This window comes from Lampris incognitus, chromosome 19 (genome assembly GCF_029633865.1).
Source record: "Lampris incognitus isolate fLamInc1 chromosome 19, fLamInc1.hap2, whole genome shotgun sequence".
Classification (NCBI taxonomy): Eukaryota; Metazoa; Chordata; class Actinopteri; order Lampriformes; family Lampridae; genus Lampris; species Lampris incognitus.
In genome coordinates, this window is record NC_079229.1 from 23481405 (window position 1) to 23499396 (window position 17992).

The following is a 17992-nucleotide window of genomic DNA, read 5'->3' on the forward strand; positions in this document are numbered from 1 at the left end:
TGTATGTAATATGAAGCATACAAATATCATTTAGAGGGGTCTGGGGCTTTTTTCCCCCCAAAGAATTCACAGCGGTATTATTGTCTTGCTGTAGTGCTGTCCCACTTTCATAACACTTGCTGAACTATTGAGGGCCACATTAAACAAAATGCATTAACCTAACGGAAAAGATAAAGAGCATATTGTCCTATTGTCCGCGTCTTGACACTGCGGGAGGAAAACACTTAACCACTTGGGCGATGGAAGTTTCAGGAAACCCAGTTCTGATTTATTCTCAACAGGGACACAAGAATATAATAAATACGGTTCCCTCTCATACATCTCAGTGACCCAGAAAGATGGCTAGTGAGTCTCCTTGATATTTAGGATAAAATGTAAAAAAAATTTTTTTTAAAAAAACCAGGAGGTACACAGGGAGCCAAGAAGGAGACAGAAAAAAAGGGGGGAGTACTATGAAAGCGAGAGCAAGGCAAATCGAGACAGACATCTGCAGAGAACAGAGCGCGAGGTGGCATAACCTATCCCTCTCATCTGTCAGTCTGAACGCCTCACATGAAAGGCAGAACGCAGATGAAAGGCAGGAGAGCGGCCAGATGGGCAGACCAACAGACAAGACAGACTCATGGAGGATGACAGGGATAAGAAACTGAGGCAGATGGAGGGCTGACTGAGATGTATGGATTCATATTTACGTTGCATCTGTGAGTCCAGACCCTTGACCAGACCTTGGAATGACAGAGCATGTCCGTTACGCCGCAGTTCAACAAAAAGCACACATGCAACCAAGAAGTGAAAGCGAGCAGCGGCAGAGGAACCCGACTCTTACTTGGGCAACTGGGTGAACGCTTGAAAGCCAGCCTTGGAGGCCACCAAGCGTCGTATGGCCTGAAAATGGCTCTCGAGCTCAGAATTGGGACCCGGCAGCTCAGCCTCCTGGGACAGTAGAGCCAGGATGGCGTTGTTAATCAGTTTCTCTTTGTTCTCTGAGAAAAGACCCTGAGCACAAGGGAGGAGGGGAAACAAAGCATTGTGACATAGGTGCCAACAAATGGCTAGAAACAAATCATTGTGGGCTTGAAAGCGCACTCACATCTTGGGTTACGGCATGCAGTACTCCACTGTAGGATATGTTGGCATTGAATCTGAACACTGCATCTGCAAAGTTTCCATCTGAGCAAAAGAGAAAATTTTGGGGGAAAAAAAAAACAACTTAAAAAACCAGCAATTTGCAATGTTTTGTCTGAGGAAAAAGGAAATTCTCTGGATGCTACGATGACCAAAACTAGTGATTACTAAAATCCAATAAAACCCATTTTAGACATGATAACTAAATCAATACAATTTGTTGAAAGGTTTTTCATTTTGGGCTTTGACTCACTGGGTGGTGCTGCCAGGAATTTTAGATGCAGACTCTCCACTTCCTCGTCCACTGGCATGCTCAGTAAACCCCATCGTTGTCCCCGCCGAGTGGGAGCCATCTTGACACATATGTCCCGGTTGCCTGATGCACGAACTCCATCCAATAGGCTGGCTAACAAGGAGTCCCTGTATGCACAAACACACAAAAGTTGTTCAGCTTATCACATGATTAACAATAGATGAGTAGTGATGCTCGGAAGTCCTAGTGCTATGCTCACAAAGCAACAAGGAAGAAAAATACCAAGGCTACACACAAACAAGTAATGTAGGCCACAAATAAAACCCTGTGTTTAATTTGCCTTCAGGGTCCATAGTAACACTATGTCATCCATCCATCCATCCATTATCCAAGCCATTTATCCGAATTCAGGTCACAGGATGCTGGAGTCTATCCCAGCAGTCATTGGGCGGCAGGCGGGGAGACACCCTGGACAGGCTGCCAGTCCATCACAAGGCCGACACATTCACACCAAGGGACTACACCTACCTAGGGACACTATGTCATATGCATCACAATTGTGTACTTCGGGGCATCTGGGTAGCAGATGCCCCGAAGTACACCCCCTCTGCCCAGATCAGCAGAGGGGGTGGAGCAGCGACCGGAACGGCTCCGAAAATAGGGTAATTGGCCAAGTTCAATTGGGGAGAAAAAGAGGGAGGAAAAGCCAAAAAAAAAAATTGTGTACTTCACCTTTCTGTTGAGGAGAACTTTCTGATTTGGCCTCTTATGAATTCTACAGTAAACACCTGGGGGTTGTCAACATCACATATGAGAGCGAACACCTGGAGGAAGAGAAGAGTGGAGAAGAGGGAAAATAAAAGGAGGTGTGGTAGAGAGAAGAGAGAGGGAGCGCTATTAACCTTCATCATCTGCTTCCATCCGTGGTGTTTGTGAATGAGACAGGTGTTGAAATGAACAAAGTGTACTGAATGCACTGATCTTCACACAGGAAGAGGGGAGGAAAACAGAGTGTCTTTGGCAGTCAGTGTCAAATCGCTAACGTCAATGACTTCCCACCTCTCCAAATGGTTTGATGGTGACAATGTTGTAGGAAGCTGGGTCTCGCTCTACTAGACATGTCTCTGTCAAAGCCAGTATGCGCTTAACAGGCTCCTAGGAGGGACAAAAAGGACACAGCAAATAAGTCACATAATACAGGAGCCTTCTCACTTAAGAAGATGACAAAAGAAAAAGATTTATGGAAGTAAAAAAGTAACAATATGAGACCTGAGGCAGAAAAGCAGATAAACAATTGCGTGAAAAATATACAATGTGAAAAGCCACTTTTTGCAAAGGAAATCTTAAGTCATTTACAGCAATCCAACTAAAATGGAAAGGCGCATTATAAAGCAGGTGCATTTAGTAGAAAAACTTGCAGAGGAAGTCCTTGTATGGTGGGTGTACCAGACTAATCAAATATTAATAACAGTTGAGGCTGGGCAATATATTAATACTATGTGATAAGACACTCGATATCGTCTGGGATTTTAGATATCATAATATAGCGTAAGTCTTTTTCTGGTTTTAAAAGCTGCATTACAGTAAAGTGATGCAATTTTCTGAACTTACCAGGCTGTTCTAGCTGTTCGATTTGCCTTTACCCACTTAGTTATTATATAGGCATTACTAATGATTATTTAGAAAATATCTGATTGTGTAAATGTTTTGTCAAAGCACCAATAGTCATCCAAACAATATCATCACAATGTCAATATTGAGGTATTTGGTCCAAAAATATCGTGACATTTGATTTTGTCCATATCGCTCAGCCCTAATTACAGTCAGTGTCACAGTCTTAACGATAACCAATCAATCATAAACAAAGAGAAGTTTATTTTTATACAGAACTGTGAAGTCTTAATGAAATGCTTGACTGGAGATATCAAATTCTTTTTTCTATTTATCTTTGTTCAGGAGCCCCTTAAATTCTCACTGACTAACTGGAGACCTACAGGACCAGTTTTCATATACATCACAGTTGTCTGACCGAGTGGCGGGGGGAGATCTTCTGCACCACAAACTCGGCCAGTGAAGTGATGCTCTCGTCTGAGCTGTACTTCCCCAGCCTGTCAGTCATGAAGCCCTCAAACATCAGGGCATCCTTCCTCAGCCGGAGCGTGATGCCGATGAAGTTCCCAGCATGCTCTATGGCACTACGTATGATTTCTTCCCGATGCTCTGAGGCAAACAGATGCTGAGAGAGAGAGAGAGAGAGAGAGAGAGAGACGAGACAGAGAGAGAATTTTTTTTCTTTTCGAGGCAAGAGGCAGCCAATGAAAGACAGGAAATATGAGTGGTTGCTGAGACTGAAAGGCACCAATTTTGATGCAAGCTTCAAACCAAGTATTTCAGTTACCTGTCTGAGTCACAGATTTGAGGGGAAAGTGACTGCAATTTTCTCTGTTGACAATACCTCGTTAAAGGTTTAAAAACTAAACCCACTGCTGATAACTACCTCAGCTGTCTCTTACCTGGATTTCATGGTAACTACCTGGACCAGCATCTAGTTGGACTGTACTGAAAACCAACTGAGCGGCTTTTACTAGATATGGGCTGACCTAGAAATTACTGTACTGGCATCCACAATAACAATGCCTCCCTCCTACAGTGCTTTAACCTCACATAATCCTAGGATATCTTGCATCTTAACATCTATTCCTCTTCTGTTTTTTTCTATTATTTATTCTGTGTTGTGAAACCTGAAAATAAAGAACCCAAGTAAATGAGTGTATAAAAACCACAAACCACACACGCACGCGCACACACGGAGCATACCAGCCTGCTGAAGCCACCATGGATGATGCAGAAGCCGCCCTGATAGTCGGAGACCTCGGCAAAGCCCTCTATGGAGCGGTAGTCGTAGGAGCACACAACCCGGTTAGTGTGGGGGTCGATCTGGTCAATGCCGCCTGGCGTCACCTCTAAACTCACAGACTTTCGCGTGTCGCTCCAATGGTGCTTGAAACAGTTGTAGCGCTGGGAGGGAAGAGGACATGTCTTATCAAATAGATATTATGTCATCCAGCTGTCAGAAGCCCATTGAAATTCACAACTGCTTGTTTAACTCTCACTCTTAACATATGTCAGGACTTACCCGCCCAGTTATCTTTCCCTCTGAGAAGTCTGTTCGGAATCTCTGTGTAATTGGTGAGAAAACAAAAAAACCAAAAACACAAAGGTTATTACATAATCGTGTAAATCTGCATGGCAAGCGTCCGCTTTGCACTGTAATTCTTTTGACAGGGTGTCATCATTATGAAACGAGAAAAGACACTCGATTGTTTCACACTTGTGCTGAGGAACCTCCATTAGGAGGTCCCGGGAGAGACCAGCCTCATTCACACTCTCGTGACTCTCCAGCATAATGAGTTAATGTCGCAGTGCCAACAAATTCTCTGGTGTGTGCATGTGTGAGAAAAGATCTTTGTCAAATGATCATAAGAACTGCTGTCCTAGGCTGCACATTGTACACCGAGTGATTTTGCTGAAGTTATCTTTTTTTGACAGAACAGCAAAATTTTTATTCATGACCGGTTTAACTTAGGTGAAAGAATGAATAACTAGAATGGGCACAGTCAAAGTCAACACTTCAGACTCTGTGAACACTTGTGTCTCTGATGTCTATCAGCCAGCTGTTATTGTTGGTACTCAACTGGTTGCTACTGCAATATCATTCTTCACAGTGCTGCACTCATTGTGTGAATACTGCAGAGTAGAAAATCTCCACCCATTTTCTATTGTACAGACGTTTTTTTATGTAAAATGTTAATTTATTTTGCACGTTGTACAAACACTTAAAATTGCCCAATGCCAACATCAAGATATTCTTAGACGCTCAAGTCTTCCCACTTCGGAAAGTGAGTTTGCAACCCTCGTGTCTTTTATTCGAGCACCACGCCACGTCAAATTCCTGGCGTGTGCCAACTTCACTGGCAAGCAATAAAAGCTGAAATTAAACTCAACGAGTTGGGTGGTTGGTTATTGGTCGGTTCTCACCAGTGCCTCTGTAAGTAGCTCTGTTCGGTGTTCTGTGGAGAACTTGAGCGTTTCCGACTTCTTGCCGCTGCCCTTACGGAATGTGAGGTTGAACTCTGTGCCCTGCCCCTTTCCCACCGGACCGATACCACAGATGTCTCCATAAGGCCACTGACACCACAGGACACACACAGAAAGAAATAATAATAAAAAAAAGAAAACAAAAAAAATTAATTCATACAATGACATGATTAATGACCAAAATCCAACATCAGGACATTGTCACTGATTAGCTATGTTCTTAAAGGATGGATTTAAAGAGTAAGGCTTAAGGTCTGCTGGAATTTCTATTTTGACCATTCATTCTCTTATTATTTTTTAGACCACACTCTAGTAAGCTTCAAAGAGCACAGAGGACTTAGCATATTTTGGAGAATTAAAAAAAAAATAGTATTAAGAAAACAGATTTTCAATAGGTGCATAAGTACAGCAGCAGCCTTGATCAGCGTTTCCCACAAGCCTTTGCTGAACACAAAGTAGAGGTGCACCAATTCACTTTTTTTCAGTTCCAATCCGATTCCAATATCTGAATTTGGATACCGATACTGAACAGTACCAGTACCAGAGCTCTTTTTTCTTGAATATAATCATTATTATTATTATTGCAGCTGTTGGTGGTGGTATTATTGTGTAAGGTTACATGATGCTGTAGTAAACCACACAGCACTTTCTTATTAAGAGCAAAAAAAAAGTACAAAAATGCATTAAATTTATATTTATTCCAAAGAAACTTATTTGAACTGTAGTTTAAGCAGGCTTCACACACAAACAGGTGTGGGAGTGCAAATTGTTATGGTAACTCCTTTAATGTGTTAATTTACTTTAAAGAGTCAAACCGTGCTTTTTTCCCCTCTCCAAATTACCCAAAATAATTCAACTTTTTTACAAAAAATACCTATCTTGTAGTCAAATGCCAGTAAGATATATATATATACACTACCGTTCAAAAGTTTGGGATCACCCAAACAATTTCGTGTTTTCCATGAAAAGTCACACTTATTCACCACCATATGTTGTGAAATGAATAGAAAATAGAGTCAAGACATTGACAAGGTTAGAAATAATGATTTTTATTTGAAATAAGATTTTTTTTACATCAAACTTTGCTTTCGTTAAAGAATCCTCCATTTGCAGCAATTACAGCATTGCAGACCTTTGGCATTCTAGCTGTTAATTTGTTGAGGTAATCTGGAGAAATTGCACCCCACGCTTCCAGAAGCAGCTCCCACAAGTTGGATTGGTTGGATGGGCACTTCTTTGAGCAGATTGAGTTTCTGGAGCATCACATTTGTGGGGTCAATTAAACGCTCAAAATGGCCAGAAAAAGAGAACTTTCATCTGAAACTCGACAGTCTATTCTTGTTCTTAGAAATGAAGGCTATTCCATGCGAGAAATTGCTAAGAAATTGAAGATTTCCTACACCGGTGTGTACTACTCCCTTCAGAGGACAGCACAAACAGGCTCTAACAGGTACTATTTAATGAAGATGCCAGTTGGGGACCTGTGAGGCGTCTGTTTCTCAAACTAGAGACTCTAATGTACTTATCTTCTTGCTCAGTTGTGCAACGCGGCCTCCCACTTCTTTTTCTACTCTGGTTAGAGCCTGTTTGTGCTGTCCTCTGAAGGGAGTAGTACACACCGGTGTAGGAAATCTTCAATTTCTTAGCAATTTCTCGCATGGAATAGCCTTCATTTCTAAGAACAAGAATAGACTGTCGAGTTTCAGATGAAAGTTCTCTTTTTCTGGCCATTTTGAGCGTTTAATTGACCCCACAAATGTGATGCTCCAGAAACTCAATCTGCTCAAAGAAGTGCCCATCCAACCAATCCAACTTGTGGGAGCTGCTTCTGGAAGCGTGGGGTGCAATTTCTCCAGATTACCTCAACAAATTAACAGCTAGAATGCCAAAGGTCTGCAATGCTGTAATTGCTGCAAATGGAGGATTCTTTGACGAAAGCAAAGTTTGATGTAAAAAAAATCTTATTTCAAATACAAATCATTATTTCTAACCTTGTCAATGTCTTGACTCTATTTTCTATTCATTTCACAACATATGGTGGTGAATAAGTGTGACTTTTCATGGAAAACACAAAATTGTTTGGGTGATCCCAAACTTTTGAACGGTAGTGTATATATATACACACACACATTTTTTTTTTGGTGAAAGATATAAATGAACATTGAACATTGACTAAGTGGTGATCTGTAAAAGCAACTGGAAGTATGCTGCTCCTGACTAACCCGGTGTTAAGGAGTCTGGTGATATACACCCCGTCTAGCCTGGTACCACTGATCCTGTTCCCTGAAATCTGGTGTTGGAATTTTTTTATTCTCCAAGCATCGATTAAAATCAAATTGTGACAATAGCCAGGATAAGTGATGGAAGAATGTAAATGTGGTTCTTCACTTTTCCTGTCCTGTCACTTGTCATCACGTGACAGACGGATCCGCCTCCTCCCTGTCACTCTGCAGTAGCAGCCGGGGAGGTTACACACGCAGCAGCACCACAAACTCCATGCACATCGAGTCCCTCTGATATAGTTACTACGTCATCTTTCTCCGGAGTTTAAGAGACTTCAGGTTTACTTTTTGTGGCATTTCACTTGTTTCCCTGTAGCCATCGGCCTTGTTACACCCCCGCCTCCTCCTCGCTACTCCCCCCCGCTTCAACTGCCTGGTCTGCAGCTTCCACATACTCCGCTAGTGAAACGCTCGCCTCCCACGTTCCCACACTCAAAACAGTTCATACTACCTGAACTTACATAACTATTTTGGCCATGGGCTTAAAATTCCATAATTACATATTTATAAAAACATCATATGATAGAATCTGGATTAGTCGTGGATCGGGTAACATCAGTCTGATATCCAATGAGTGAATTACGTCAGTATCGGCACCCGATAACAATACTGGCTCGGACCCAACTCTACTCAAGAGTTAAAACAGGTGCTAAACATGGGACATGTGATAACGTTTCTCTAGAACTGGCTAAATACTGACCTGGTTTGTTACTTCTAGCGTAGTAGGGTTGTAGGTGGTGATGCCGTGGGTGCCAACTGAAAAGACTCGTTTGTACCTGGGACAGAGACAAAGATTGAGTCAGGAAAAACATCTACCCTTGAACAACCACCCAGACAAGACAGGGCTAAAACTAAAAAAGCTCAATGAAACAGACAGTGAGCCACATAACAGGCAATTAACTGCAAAGAGCAGGAGAACGGGGCAAACAGAGGCTGTCCTTGAAGTAAATGGTGGTATTTCAAACACGTGGAGGTTACTGGTAGCCTAGTGGTTTCAATAAACCCTAAAATCAGTTAACATCATTCCCTTTCCATGGGCAATCTCCAGATAAAACGGTTGAATACAGCTCATCACGCAAATAAAACCCAGTGACATCTGACAGGGGTCAAAGTGAGATAAAAATAGCAGCTAAATGGCTCTCTACCTACTGGACTATAGTAGAATTTAGTATTCTAATATTCCGGACTAATATTCAAGTGGGACACAGAAACGCACGTCTCCATTACATCATTGCGATGCAAGAAACTGTCATCTGCATAAAGGGTCATTGCGTCACTTACATTTCCAGACACTTTTATTATCTGATGACTGAGATAAGAAACATTCCCAAGGAGGTATGATAAATTATTGTGTGTGAGATTTTTTTCTTTTGGGAGAGGGGGGGGGGGCATGTGTACAGAAGCCTTGAGAGGCAAATTAATTATTTTTTTTTATCAGGATCGATCATTTTTCCAAGTGTTTATGGCGACAGGTATGGGCGCAAGTCCATAAATACTGGGATGGCATCCAGCGCTTTACCTGTGCCCCCGTCCATAGGGTTAGTGGTTGTGTCATCCAGCATGAAATTTTACCAAATCATTATGCGGATTGACAAGACCACCATCGGTGCTGTGCTCTCACAGGGTACCGATGGAAACTATCAAATCTGCTGTGGCAACCCCTGGGAACAGGGAACAAGCTGAAGAAGGAAGAAGAAAGAAGAAGAAGGAGGAGGAGGAGGATTTTCCAAGTGTGAGTTGTTGTAATACTCATTTTGGCCACATAAGGCTATAGTGCACCATCCATTCATCCATTATCTTAACCGCTTATCCTGCTCTCAGGGTCGCGGGGATGCTGGAGCCTATTCCAGCAGTTATTGGGTGGCAGGCAGGGAGACACCCTGGACAGGCCGCCAGGCCATCACAGGGCCGACACGCACATGCACACGCACACGCACACCTAGGGACAATCTAGTATGGCTGATTCACCTGACCTACATGTCTTTGGACTGTGGGAGGAAACTGGAGCACCCGGAGGAAACCCACACAGACACAGAGAGAACATACAAACACAGAGGATGACCCCACCCCCACAAGGTTGGACTACCCCAGGGCTCGAACTCAGGACCTTCTTGCTGTGAGGCGAAATAGCCCAGTGAGAACCAACCAGGATTTCAACATTGATTTCTAGTTTAAAACTGGATGATATTCGGTGTGAACGTCTAAGACCTCTTTTCCCTGTTTCCAACCAGCTAAAATGCAGTTACAACATTGTGTCACAAAACAAAAATGAGTTTAATCCGTTTGATAATTTTTTCAGTTGTAGGTTGAAAGAGAGATGATAATGATTAGTGCGAAAGTATTGCTCCAAAGACATACTGCACTGGTAGGTGAAATGTGGTCTACACAAAGACGTAATTTAAAACATTTAATGTTTAATATAAAATGTCAAATAGCTAAGTATATAGGCTGTGTGCTACCAACGAGAAGTTTCCAGGATATCGTAATGGGAGTAGTTCTATACATTAATGTAAATTAACTAATAAAGTCATGAGCATTTGTTGAGAGGTTGTATCTTCTAGAAAATGCCTTGACTGGGCTATAACCCCTACATGGGGAATCACTTGTACTTACAATAGCTCAGTACACAAGACCAAGCCATTTCCTGTGGGTTCAATTCCCGTATGACCACACTTTTTATTCTTATGGAGTAATGCAAGACAAAAGTATAATTAATTGTATAGAAATAAAAATGTCACTATTGCAAAGTCTTTTCAACAGAAAAATGTGCACTGGTAGGACTAAAAGCAATCATGTTTTCCTCCAGGTTGAGTTTCAATTTCTTTATTTATTAGTTCATTTACATTAATGTATAGAACTGCTTCCATTACGATGTCCTGGAAGCTTCTTGCTGGCAGCACACGGTCTATATAGTTCCATATTTGACATTTTATATGAAACATTAAATGCATTGAATTTACGTCTTTGTGTGGACCACATTTCACCTACCAGTGCAATATGACTTTGGAGAAATACCTTCACACTAATCGATATCACCTCTCTTTCAACCTACAACTGAACAAATTATCAAAATGATTAAACAAATGTGTTTTGTGACATGTGGATGTTGTGACCGCATTTTAGCTGGTTGAAAACAGGAGAAAGAGGTCATAGACGTTCAGACTGAAAATCACGCAGTTTTAAACTAGAAAGTAACGCTGAAATCCCGGTTGGTGCTCACTGGGCTGTTTAGAACATGGGGTATTGATTCACTTTAGCCTCTTGTGGCCGAAATGAGTATCACAACTACAAAAACTTGAAAAATGGTCCTGACAGAAAACATTTTTTTCACCTAGCAAAACTTTTTCCCCCCGTTTTCACAGGCAAAAAAATCTTGTGGCTGAAACAACAAACACAGGGAAAAATGATCCTGACAACAACAACGAAAACAAATTTTTTTACTTGCCTTTTAGGGCTTCCGTGCACATGTGAAATTATCTAAAACATTTATCTTCTATTGTTTTGTTATTACATCATGGGTCATAGATCATTGACATAAAAAGTACTAAGGCCCTAATTGTTAGCAATTTTCGTTTCTCTTTTTTATTTTGGTGGTCTAGGAACCAAAGCTTATTCTACTGTTGCACTTACTGCAAATCACTGTGGAAGGAATGGAAAAGTCAATATGTGTAATATGTTGTGTGCAGCTAATGGGTCTGGAGCAACACCGCACAGTGTGTGTGCGTTTTTTTGTGTGTGTATGTATATATGTATGCTTTTCAGTTGAGAGGGAGAGGGCCAATGAGATGTGTGATTCAGCATGCCCCACCCTACCTCAGTGGCTGAGGACTTTCAGCTAGATTGCTTTGTGATGACTGTTATTTCCATCAGACCACCTCACACAACCACAGACACAAAGAGAGAGGCCGACGCTGGCTGAGTCCAGTGAGACAGTGGAAAGAGAGCTGGCATTGAGCCAAAAGCTATAACCTTGAAAACCAGTAGACCAACTTGAGATTTTGTTGAATTATGTCTATTCTAAATTGAACTTATATTACATTTTCTCATTTAGCAGGCACTTTTGTCTGAAGTCCGAAGTGACTTACAGGAAAATCAGCAATTAGCATACATAGTCGTGTCAATACACATGTATCTTAGCACGTTAAACAGTGCTCATATCAATTGTACCTGGAACAGAGACAAAGATTGAGTCAGGAAAAGCAATGCAAAAGCAATGAATCTCTCTCGCTTAATCAATATTAATAAACATAATCCCAGATTTCTCTTTGACATGTAGCTAAATTTACTAAAAACAGCCGTCTATTAGCTGCTCACCATTCAAGGCCCATGAGTTTCTAGACTTTTTCAGCAATAAGGTTGATGAGATCATAAACAAAATTAGTTCTTCAACTCTAGCTACTCCTGCAGATCCCATTTTACCAAATTCATATCAATACAATGAGTCAATGATAATCCATTATTACAGCTTTTGAGACTATCGCTCTTGATACTTTGACTAAATTCGTGTCAGCTTCTAAACCAACTACTTGCCTACTTTACCCTTTACCAGCAAAACGTTTTAAAGACCTTTGGCCTTTCCTGGGACCTACAGTGCTAGACATTGTTAATTTATCACTTACTACTGACACTGTTCCCAGCAGTTTTAAGACAGCTGTAGTCAAACCCCTTCTTAAGAAAACGCACCTCGATCCAGTGCTTCTTAATAACTATACCAGTCTCTAATTTTCCATTCTTTTCTAAAGTATTAGAGAGAGTTGTGTATCAACAACCTTTAATCCATATAGAAGAAAACTATCTATATGAACCTTTTCAATTGGCTTTCAGGGCCTGTCACTCCACTGAAATTGCTCTGACCACAGTGGTGAACGATCTTCTAGCTATGGACTCTGATTCCATCTCTGTGCTTCTACTACTGGACCGCAGTGCAGCCTTTGACACCATAGATCACTGGATATTATTAGACAGAATGAATTGTAATTTTGGTGTCTCTGGCTTAGCTCTCTCTTGGCTTAAGTCCTACTTATCTGGAAGAACACACTGTGTCTACTATAATAATTTTCTTCTTCTTCCGGCTTGTTCCCTGTTTCCCAGGGGTCGCTACAGCGAACAGTGTCTACTATAATAATCCATCCATTTTCCGAACCGCTTATCCTGCTCTCAGGGTCGCGGGGATGCTGGAGCCTATTTCAGCAGTCATTGGGCGGCAGGCGGGGAGACACCCTGGACAGGCCGCCAGGCCATCTCCCTCCCTCCCTCCCTCCCTCCCTCCCTCCCTCCCTCCCTCCCTCCCTCCCTCCCTCCCTCACTCACTCACTCACTCACTCACTCACTCACTCACTCACTCACTCACTCACTCACTCCCTCCCTCCCTCCCTCCCTCCCTCCCTCCCTCCCTCCCTCCCTCCCTCCCTCCCTCCCTCCCTCCCTCCCTCCCTCCCTCCCTCCCTCCCTCCCTCACTCACTCACTCACTCACTCACTCACTCACTCACTCACTCACTCACTCACTCACTCACTCACTCACTCACTCACTCACTCACTCACTCACTCACTCACTCCCTCCCTCCCTCCCTCCCTCCCTCCCTCCCTCCCTCCCTCCCTCCCTCCCTCCCTCCCTCCCTCCCTCCCTCCCTCCCTCCCTCCCTCCCTCCCTCCCTCCCTCCCTCCCTCCCTCCCTCACTCACTCACTCACTCACTCACTCACTCACTCACTCACTCACTCACTCACTCACTCACACACACACACACACACACACACACACACACACACACACACACACACACACACACACACACACACACACACACACACACACACAGGGACAACTTTAGTACGGCCAATTCACCAGACTTACATGTCTTTGGACTGCGGGAGGAAACCGGAGCCCCCGGAGGAAACCCACGCAGACACGGGGAGAACATGCAAACGCCACACAGAGGACGACCCGGGATGACCCACCAAGGTTGGACTACCTCGGGGCTCGAACCCAGGACCTTGCTGTGAGGCGACTGCGCTCATCATTGCACCAACGTACCGCCCTACATTGAAATTCTCTGATGATAAATATGGTGTACCTCAGGGCTCGGCTCTTGGCCCTCAACTTTTCACTCTTTATATTTCACCTCTTGGCCAAATTACATGCAGTCATGGAATACATTTTCATTGCTATGTAGATAATACTCAGCTATATGTACCTATAAGTGCTGATGATCACACTCAAATGACTAATTTAGAGGCCTGCTAGGCTGCTGTGAAAAATTGAATGTCACTTAATTTCCTGCCTTTCAATTTGGATAAAACTGAGATGCTGGTCATTGGCCCTGCTATACACTGACACCAATTTGATCAAGCAACAATAACTATCGATCATTATGATTTCACAAAGTGTGGTAGCCACAAATCTTGGTGATATGTTTGATTCCAGCTTTTCCTTTGATAAGCACAATAAAGAAATCACCAAGACTGCCTTTTTTCGCTAACGTAACATAGCTTAAATTCAGTCTTTATTGTCAAATGGCTGACGCAGAGACTCTAATACATGCATTTGTTTGATCCAGACTTGATTATTTTAATGTTGTTGTCAGGTCTGCCACATGCGAATACTAAGTCTTCAGATGGCTCAAAATGCTTTAGCTAGAATCCTAAATAAATTAGAAAATTTGACCACATTACACCAATTGTTGCCTCCCTTCATTGGCTTCCTATCCATGTTAGATCAGATTTTAAGGTGCTTTTGCTGACTTACAAAATCTTAATAGACTTGTCCCATCATACCTGTCTGATCTCCTTAAACCGTACATGCCATCTCAAGCTCTCCGCTCTCAACATACTGGGCTCCTGTGTGTACCCAAAGTTAAAAAGAAGTCAGCTGGTGGCAGGGCTTTTTCCTATCAGGCCCCATTCTTGTGGATTAACCTGCCTGCTGCCGTCAGACAATCAATCTGTTGAGTCCTTTAAATCCAAACTTAAAACTCATCTTTTTGCCTTAACCTAAAATTAGTTGCCTTTAAGCTGTGTACTTCACAACCTGTACTCCATGACAGGTTGGTTTCTGTCTCAATGAATTTACCAAGCACTATTCTGATGACAAGATTACAGAGTATAGATTATTGACTATTGCAAACTGTTCTCTTCTCTCTGAATGATGTCTTCATCTTTCTCTTCTCCCGTGTACTCCCCATGTGCACGTGTAGTCTGTCCTCCTCCCAGGTCTCAATGAAGATGGTGGTTGCCACCTGGACACTGCGATCACATTTATATATATATATATATCTTATAAATCCATATGTTACATCCTTCTCTCCCTCTGATGTGTGACGAATGTTTTTTCTCATCTCTTCTCCCGCGTATATGAATGGCGTGATGCGAGTCTCCCGTGTGTACATCTATAGTTCGTCCTCCTGTCAGGTCTACATGGTGATGGTGGTCATGTGGCTCAGGTCCCAAGCTGTTCCAGTGGCATCTGGACACTACGTGGCATCCTCCTCCTCATATTCTTCATATATCTTACAATTGCATTATATTCTCTTTCAATGATGCATCCTGTAAATTGTGTTTTATTCTGTACATACAACATCCATTGCATGTCTCTCCATCTTGGGAGAGAGAGCCCTCCTCTACTGCTCTGCCTGAGGTTTCTTCCTATTTTTTCTCCCTGTTACAGGGCTTTTTAGGGAGTTGGTCCTTATCCAATGTAAGGACAATACAACAGCCTGTCTTTAGAGGATGTTGTATTGCTGTAAAGCCCATTGAGGCAAATTTGTAATTTGTGGTAATGGGCTATACAAATAAAATTGAAGAGAAGATAGGTAGAGCTCCAGCAGTGATACGAGTAACAGAAGGGGTTGAATAATGGCACAAATCAGTAGAATAGTCATGCTTCAAGACCACCTATGGATGAAGCTAGGCCTGGAAAAGGCCTACCTTTGTTTTTTTTTTTTTTTAATGAAATGGGGAAGTTTGTAGCTCTGATGGAAGAGCTACAGACTCTGATGGGAGTTCATCATTCCACCATTTTGGGGCCAGGGGAGAGAAAAATCTGGACCTAGAATTAGGTGTTTTTAAAGTGGGCACAGATCTTCATCTTAATTCCTTTTTGTCATTGGCACATTTTATCTTTGTTATACTGTTTTACTTATGAGCTGAATTCATTGCTTCCTGTTTAGGCTGCCGCTTCAACTGCTGCCGCTTCAACTGACCAGTTTTACTTCCACTTATGTTTGACATTGAAGTGAGATTTCCCCAGTACAATATAAGGAGCACAGCCTTTCCTGGTATCAGCTGTATCACCTATTTATATGGGCAAAGTCAAAGTGTATGCATGAGCAATAATGGAGAGACCATGCAAAAGGAAATTGATGTGCCCTATCTCACATGTATTTCAGATGGTGTGAAAGATGGTGTGAGGCTGACACCGAGACACACATATTAATAACTGCTTGCAATGATAAGACTACCACCGACTATAAAGCATTCCATGAAGTAAAATGATTGTTGGCAACTCAGCAATCATTCAGCCTGACAAACCAAAATAAGCAAGAACAGTGTGGGACTGAAATCATTTTGACCAATCAGGAAGGAAGTACTGTTTGAAAATACTGTTTTGTAAGTCTTCCTGGCATGTTGTGTATTCATGATTGTGTGTGCATGTGCATGAACTTGCATTAATATATTCCTCTGAGGAAAACCCTGAGGCACTGACATAAGAAGGCAGGACTGTCTGCCAAAGTTATAATATGATGGATGGTCCTTGTAAAAGGTGATCTTTTGAGCATTAGGGGTTGGACTTAGCAGCTAAAATTTGGGTTTTGGTTACGCTTTCGGGTTTGGGAGTCTTCACAATACAAAAAGTGTGTTTATGTCCATCCATCAAGCCATTATCCAAACTGCTTACCCTGCTCTCAGGGTCGCTGGAGCCAATCCCAGCAGTCATTGGGTGGCAGGTGGGGAGACACCCTGGACAGGCCGCCAGTCCATTACAGGGCTGACACACACACACACACACACACACACACACACACACACACACACACACACACACACACACACACACACACACACACACACACACACACACACACCTAGGGACAATTTTAGTACAGCTGATTCACCTGACCTACATGTCTTTGGCGTGTGGGAGGAAACCGGAGCACCCGGAGGAAACCCAAGGTTGGACTACCCCGGGGCTCAAACCCTGGAGCTTCTTGCTGTGAGGCAACCGTGCTTAACCACTGCGCCACCGTGCCGCCAAGAGTTTTTATATATTATACCAAAAACAAATTACACTGGCCTATCTATCTATACCAGAATTCAATTAAACAACCATCAGGAATTAAACTATCGCCCTGTGTGTTTATGTATGCAAGGAAAATGTCCATTTCAACATTTTCAAGGCACTGTTGTCCTCCTCACTAAACAGGCCAACAGATCTTAAATTTTGTCTGCACATCCTCATTACACCTAGAGAGAATACATGAAACCCAGTTGATGCTCGCCTGAGACCGACTGACAGACCGCTCTAAAAAACAAACTCAAACTGAGACAACGTTTGCCAAACTATTGTTTCCTGTGAGTATTGAGTGATGAGCACAAACAGATAGATAGGACAGACAGTGGCCAGGGGCAAGGCCAAAGTGGACTCCCATGGGTCAGATTGTCATCTCCATCCCTTCCCACTGTGACACACACAAAAACACACACAGACAGACACTGACACGCACATAGCTTTTCCAACCATCTTTCCATTACACAGCTCGCTCTAGTATATTCTATTTCATCTCCCATTCCTTCCACAACTCTCTTTTCCTCTCTTCTTCCAAGTGCCAGCGTACTGTGTTTACCTTTGCTCTGAGGGTGCTGCTTGTCCACAAGAGGCATTGACCTTGGAGCTCAGCGGCTGGCTAAACTAGGTCTTATTGCAAGCTCGGTAAATTATTCATTCTCTGTGGGTAGAAATAATTTTTCTTCCATATTTGCTTGGCAGACATTTGATCTCTAACCTGCTCTGGCCTGTGAGTGCACAGAGCTACTGCACAACCAACAAATCCAGACAAATCCAGACACTTCCGCTCACTTCCTTCAGAAATACATCAAATGTTTGCAACAAGAACCTGTCACTATCAGATTTCAGTGGTATCATTTGAAGGCTGAGAGTCATTTCCTGGACTACAACAATAGCATGATGTCAAATGTAGCACGTCAGATTTTCTCATTTGCTTGAATTGCCCATCTTCCCC

At 42.6% G+C, this 17992-nt stretch overlaps 1 protein-coding gene across 2 annotated transcripts in view; it reads right to left on the reverse strand.

Annotated features, from left to right (window-relative positions):
* The window catches only part of LOC130129572 (dnaJ homolog subfamily C member 13), a 49149-nt gene that overhangs the window by 22401 nt on the left and 8756 nt on the right, over positions 1 to 17992 (reverse strand). The window contains exons 3-12 of one of the 2 annotated variants that reach the window (XM_056299156.1): positions 8459 to 8534; positions 5417 to 5566; positions 4515 to 4556; positions 4196 to 4396; positions 3408 to 3614; positions 2438 to 2533; positions 2111 to 2202; positions 1379 to 1545; positions 1091 to 1170; positions 827 to 996 (exon numbers count right to left, since the gene is read on the reverse strand). In XM_056299156.1, the coding sequence (XP_056155131.1) occupies positions 827 to 996; positions 1091 to 1170; positions 1379 to 1545; positions 2111 to 2202; positions 2438 to 2533; positions 3408 to 3614; positions 4196 to 4396; positions 4515 to 4556; positions 5417 to 5566; positions 8459 to 8534 (1281 nt within the window). Of the gene's footprint in view, positions 1 to 826; positions 997 to 1090; positions 1171 to 1378; positions 1546 to 2110; positions 2203 to 2437; positions 2534 to 3372; positions 3615 to 4195; positions 4397 to 4514; positions 4557 to 5416; positions 5567 to 8458; positions 8535 to 17992 lie in introns of those variants that run through there. The other variant, XM_056299157.1, reaches the window with a different exon arrangement.